Source organism: Nannospalax galili, unplaced genomic scaffold (genome assembly GCF_000622305.1).
Source record: "Nannospalax galili isolate Female #2095 unplaced genomic scaffold, S.galili_v1.0 scaffold334, whole genome shotgun sequence".
NCBI classification, from domain to species: domain Eukaryota; kingdom Metazoa; phylum Chordata; class Mammalia; order Rodentia; family Spalacidae; genus Nannospalax; species Nannospalax galili.
The window spans coordinates 3,057,931-3,064,376 of NW_008336888.1; the positions used below are offsets into that span (position 1 = coordinate 3,057,931).

The window sequence follows — 6,446 nt, forward strand, 5'->3', positions numbered from 1 at the left end:
CAGTTAATTCTGTCAGTTCTTGCCTTGGGTAATAAGACAGTGTTAGTGCCTATTGTGACTCACTGAACAGCTATGCTCTATATTGAATGCCTGTATGTTCCAGACACGGAGCTGAGCTCCAGGCACAACCTCTGCTCTACTAAGCATCAATCTCTATGGAGGAGGCACATGAAAATGTTTTACTCAAATGTAGTTACTGTTAGGACAGAGGTATGCCCAGGGTCCTAGGAGAACACAGAATGAGCAGTGAACACGCTACAGGTGGATAGGAAGGCTTTCCTGCCTGGACTGCTTCTACAAAAAGCCTAGCAACCAAAGTGGGCCTGCGACTGGTAAATGGCTGTTCTTATATATTGCTAAGTGTCTACTGTTCCAGTTACCCCAACTGTATTAGTTACTTTTAGCTCACTGTGGCCAAATCCAAAGAAAAACAACTTAAAGAAAAGAACTATTGACTTCTGGTTTCAGAGTCCATTGAATTGATTCTGTGCCTGGGGTGAGGCAGAATCTCCTGTTGTGGGAGAATGTGGGAGGGGTTCCTCTTGGTGGACAGGGAGCCCAAGAGAGAAAGGGATCAGCACTGAAGTATACAACCTTCAAGGTCACTCCCTAGGAACCCACTCCCTTCAGCTAGGCCCTACCTCCCCAAATTGCCACTACTTCTCATTACATTTCATACTCAAACCATAGCACAACCACATTAATATTTTTGTAAAAAAATCTTTAAAATAATGATAGTACATTAAAATGGTCCAATTTTAAAGTCCTAGATGAAAGGCTATCCTTTCTTTTTTTTAAAAAAAAAATAGATAGCTTGACTTGAATTATAACATTTTTATGCCAAAAATATTGCTTTCTTAAATCAACGGAAAGCAAGTAAATTTGGAAACTTCTAATTCTAGACCAGAAATGAGCTAACATTTATTAAGTATCTAGTGAACACCACTCATTATAAGAGCTGTTTTGGAGATATTAAATGAAGAAAATTCTGGCACTAGTCCCTTAAATTTTATGCAGGGTTTACCATATGTTATGTAGAAACAGCTTAATAAAAAATATTACATTGTAAGCAGCATGTCTGCTCAATTTTGCATCACCTCAGAAAAATCCTATTTATACTGTATATGTTTGGTACATTAGCAAATATGCAGTTTGCTATTACTAGTAGAATTATTATAAAATTATTTGGTGAACTTGCTTTATACTTATAGAAGATAAACTTGAAAGTAAAAACAAAGTTGTAAAGTTATAGAGTAGAATTTTGAGAATAACTTTTTCTTAATTATTCCACCCTATCATGCCCCTAGTCTTGTTTAGGCTTACTTATTACCGTATGTCTCAGAGGGAACACTATTTGATCATTGTTGTATTCTTAGCATGTAGTTTAGCCTTCTGGTGTAGGGGTCAATAAATACTCGCAAGATTAATATATCCTTCCAACAATTTCTCTTTGGATCCAGAACAATGTTTCAGCAGGATTACTCTACCAATCTCCTTCTCTATTACCAACTGCCACTACTAGGAGACAGCACAGCTTTGTGGTTAATGACACAGGTTCCAGTGACAGAATGACTTGGTTGAAATTCCAGCTCTATCATGTAATTAGTTATGATTGGGAGGTTCTTAGCTTTTCTGTGTTTTAGAGACTTCCCTTATAAAATGATAAGAATAATACTCTTCATCTCATAGCATTCTTGTGAGTAACAACATTCATTATCACAAGAAAAGCATTAAAATTATACCTGGAAGACAACAAACAGTAAGAGTAAGCCATGGATGTAAGGACAATGTAGGGACAATTTGGCCATGACATGTGTCACCCTATTGATTGCCAGGCTTGATTGGGGAAATCTGGCTGGCTAAGGGGGTATCCCATTCCTCCCCAAGTACTCCATGTACTTCCCTCCTGTAGCACATGCTCAGTTGAAGAGAATGACTTTCACACATAGAGGAGGACCATTCTTCAACCAAGAGTGCATGATTAGCTACACTATCCTGCAAGAACCTCTGAACAAGTTTTCAAGGGTTAGCTCAGTAAGACTTTACCATGTGGAATGCCTTCCAACTGCCACACTCCCTCAAGGCTTAAGGCAAGTGTCAACACTTCTGCTGAGACCTTCCTGGCTTATCATTTCTCCAGTCCATCATTACCTACTCTGGGATAAAGCTGTATCTCATCAGACAATGGTTCTTAATCAACACTCCTTCCTAATATTTGTTTTCATAGCTGTCATTGTCTCTGAGGAAGGGCAATATGTGGTACTCACTTTTTTACTCATACAATCTAGCATAACCCTGGCATACTTGATAATATATGCTTCTCGGATAACATATTCACTCCTGGTGATGATTAATCTTGTCAACCTGATTGGATGGAGAAACACCAAGGGATTACTGAAGCAAAGTTCTCGGTGTGTCTATGTTGGTGGTTTCAGAGCCATATACATCATGAGGACTCTGTCTCATTGGTCAGTTCCTATGGATCCATACTATGTTCCCATTATTGAGAGGTGGTAAAAGATAGGAGGTCAGGCCTGCCTGGTGGAAGTAGGTCACTGGGGCTTGTCCTTGGGACTACATTCTGCCCTGGCTCCTTCCTGTATTTCCCTTTTCTCTGCTTCTTGGCTGCTACAATGCAAACTGCTATTCTCCACTACACCCTACCAGCCATGACAACTGAGTGCTTGAAACCATGGGCCCAAATAAGCACTTCCTCCCTTTCCTTTGTTCTGTCAAGTATGTGGGTCTCAGCATTGTAAAACTGATTAATACACATCCAGAGCACAGTGATTAACTTCACAGCTGGCCAGATCTGGTGGTATATACCTGTAATTCCAGCATTCAGGAGCCTGTTGAAGATCACCAAAAATGAGGCCAGCTTGTGCTACATAGTAAGTTTGGGGCCAGCCTGCATTACATAGCAAAAAAAAAGATTTTCTACCTTCTTTTTAAGCATAGATAGCTAGTCTTATAAGTCCTTCACACTGTACCAAAGAGAGCAACAAGAGGAAGGATTGACTTGTCTATGGTTTTGTTTATCTGAGCACTTCGATAAGAAGTACTAATGGGGCTGAGCTCATTCATGTTCACCGGTTTAGAGAACTCTGCCTACTCACACACAAAAAATTCCATCATGAAAAATAGACTCTGTGCCAGATGCGGTGGTACATGCCTTTAATCCCAGCACTAGAGAGGCAGAGGCAGGTGGATATCTGTGAGATTGAGGCCAGCCTGGTTTACATGGAGAGTTCCAGGCCAGATGTGGCTACAGGGAAGGCCCTGTATCAAAAAGACCAAAAAAAAAAAAAAGAAAGAAAGAAAGACAGTGCATCTCAAAACTATTTTAATATTTTGGGGAAAGATTATGCCCGCCCCCATTGTTTCTGTTACAGCCCAAGCTTAGACTAGCACAACAACTACTAAATAAATATTGAACAACTGCATTAGTGGAGCTCAAGACACACTTAACTTATGGGCCAAGAGAAATAATTATCCTCTTAAATTTATTCTTTTTCCCTATGTATACAATCAGATACAATAAGCAGCTTGCAAGGAAATAAGCCCGCACCCCTGGAGACATTTAAGCAGAAGCTGGATACCTCTTAGGCATTTCTAGACAGCAAGACAGAGAATTCCCTCCTCCTACTGGAGTTCTATGATTTCATCAACCACTTAAACCTGAAAGTAAATTGCTTTTGTACCTAGCTCTTCGTTCTTTAGCTTCTTTTTTTAAGAATCTGGCCATTCTTGGGGCTGGAGAGGTGCTCAGTGGTTGAGAGTGCTTACGGCTCTTGCAAAGGACCTGGGTTCAGTTTCCAGCACCCATATCAGGTGGCTCATAACTGCCTGTAACTCCAGTTCAGGGAATCCAACATCCTCTTCTCTTCTGGCCTCCACAGGCACCTGAATATATGTGGTGCACGCAGACTCATGCAAACACTCACTCACTCACTCACTCACTCTCTCACTCACTCACTCACTCACTCACTCACATATATTAAAAAATAAAAAAGGAATCTGGCCATTCTAGTAGAAAAAGTTTTCTCATCCCTGGTGATCTGTCTGTATCTTTGGCTACTACTGCTGTACATATGACTAGGAAGAATTCTTACAAAGGAGGAGGTCTTGGTTATATGGTCATACCAGATATGGATATCTTCAGGAAAAAATATGCATGATACATTTATACATGAAATTCAGAGATGTAGTTAAAACTCTCATCAGGAAGGTGCTCCTAAGACCACACCTACACGTCACTACCTTAGAAACCTTAATGCTATCATTTTAGGACTTACTCTTATTCTTCTCTGTGTAGGAACAAGTGTGTCTAGACAGTGTCAATATTTAAATATTAGCATGAAGAAAATCAGAAAAATGTCCCACTTCCTCAAAAAGAAATGGTTTCCCCACCTCCCAATACAATACCTTGTATTTTTGTACTTCTTGCCAAAAAAGAACCCCATTTTCCAGTAAATCTCCTTTTAGAGCCACAAATCGTTGAAATTGCCTTGCAGTAACTGGATTCAATAATGCTTTACGAAAAGCGATTATTTCACAAGATGAAGATATCCACTTACTCGCCACAGGCTGTCCAAAACAATACAAAAAATCAGGTGTGTTCTAAATTTTAATAATAAAACTCTTGATTAGGTTCAAGCTACCAACTTCTGTTGCTTTCAGTTTGGCTACTCAAATGTGTGGCATGGATACAGAGTCTGGGAACATCCCTGCTCTGATTCTCCACTTTTGGTGAGTCTGGGAACGTCCCTGCTCTGATTCTCCACCTTTGGTGAGTCTGGGAACGTCCCTGCTCTGATTCTCCACCTTTGGTGAGTCTGGGAACGTCCCTGCTCTGATTCTCCACTTTTAGTCTCTTCCTTTCAAAAAAGTGGCTCTCATTTTTAAGCAAACAGATATGAAAATTACTGGATTGCACTTATCTACATTGTTTAAGAATCTGAACAGTGGGGCTGGAGGAGAGGCTTAGCTGTTCTAGGCTCAGGCTCACAACCTAAAAACACAAAGAATCTGTACAGCATTACAATTTGGGACCACGGTGAGAAAAGAGAACAAGTCATCAAATGTTATAATTAGATACTACAATTATTATTATTATGAATCTTCTCATTGCAATAATCTCTTGACTTTTAAAAAATAAAAGCAGTACTTGATTTCCTCCCAGAACTTGAAGGTAAGACCCTACTGCTGAAGACAGAACATACTTTGTACACAGGATTTGGAGCAATGGAGCTGGAACTGACCTGGAAGCCACTTCTCCTGAAGCCTAGCTCTCATAGCTTTGGAAAGCTCTACACAGGTGCTAAGGGAGAACATCAATCAATGGTCCAACATCAGCTTCAAGACCAAATAACCACATCAATGACTGGCACAGCAAATGACATTGGTGCAGTAGTGGCACTTTTATACTGGGGGAAATCGACAGCTACCTAATTGGGCTTAAAGCCCACTCAGTGGGAAGAAACTTGTGTGTGATACTGCAAACACAGCCAAATATACATGGTTGGAGAGGTCATAGATCTTAGAGAAAACCCTGAGAACTGTCACATCCCTAGACAAATGTAATTTCTTACTATGTACAAAATATGTATCCTTATATTTACAGGTAAATACCCCAGTCATCAGTCATCAAAGAAACTTTTTTTGCACCAGATGGAGACTATTACAGAGTTCCACAACTGGTCACACACATTCATTGTCTGTGAATTGCCCAAGCCTAAGTGGCACATCTACAATGCAATCTCTACACCTAAGGCTCACAGAACATAAAACAAAGGATAAAAAGGACACTAATGAATATCTCAGTTTTCATTAATGACGCTCCCTCATGCAGCAGAGGGCCAGGAACATAAAAGGTCACAAATGGCAAAGTGTAGAGATCAAGAGTCTGAAGAATGCACGTCCCTGGACAGGACTCCTATATTAAACTTCATATCTTTAAATCACTTTAATAAGCATGAATCCTAATGAATAATTAGTTAATATTATTGATGTTAATAACTTAATATTACTAATTACTAAACAGATTAATTTTATGCCATTAGGAATGGAAGCCAGGGCCTCATGCATGCTAGGCAAGTGCCCTACCACTGAATTTCACTCCTAGCCTAGAGATAATTTTTTTACATTTTATTTTTTTATTTTATGCGTATGCGTGTATTGCCTGAATGTAGGTAAGTGCACCCATGTCATGCAATGCCCACAGAGGTCAGAGGAGGCTGTTGGATCCCCTGGGACTGGAGTTACGGACAGTTGTTAGCTGCCATGTGGGTGCTGGGATTCGAACCCGGGTCTTCTGCAAGAACAACCAGTGTTTTTTTAAAAAAATAAATAACTTATTGAGAATTTCATACATGCAGATAAGGTGTTTTGATCAAATCCATGCCTACTCCCTCCCTTCCAACTCCTCCCATATCTTCCCATGACTT

The 6,446-nt window shown here is 40.0% G+C and overlaps 1 protein-coding gene across 13 annotated transcripts in view; it reads right to left on the reverse strand.

Annotated features, from left to right (window-relative positions):
- Positions 1 to 6,446, reverse strand: part of Rgs22 (regulator of G protein signaling 22) — a 171,883-nt gene that overhangs the window by 24,103 nt on the left and 141,334 nt on the right. For 11 of the 13 annotated variants that reach the window (XM_029562779.1, XM_029562775.1, XM_029562773.1 and 8 more), the window contains one exon: positions 4,426 to 4,587. The exons of the other annotated variants lie outside the window; for them this stretch is intronic. In XM_029562779.1, the coding sequence (XP_029418639.1) occupies positions 4,426 to 4,587 (162 nt within the window). The remainder of the gene's footprint in view (positions 1 to 4,425; positions 4,588 to 6,446) is intronic. 13 annotated transcript variants of the gene reach the window in all.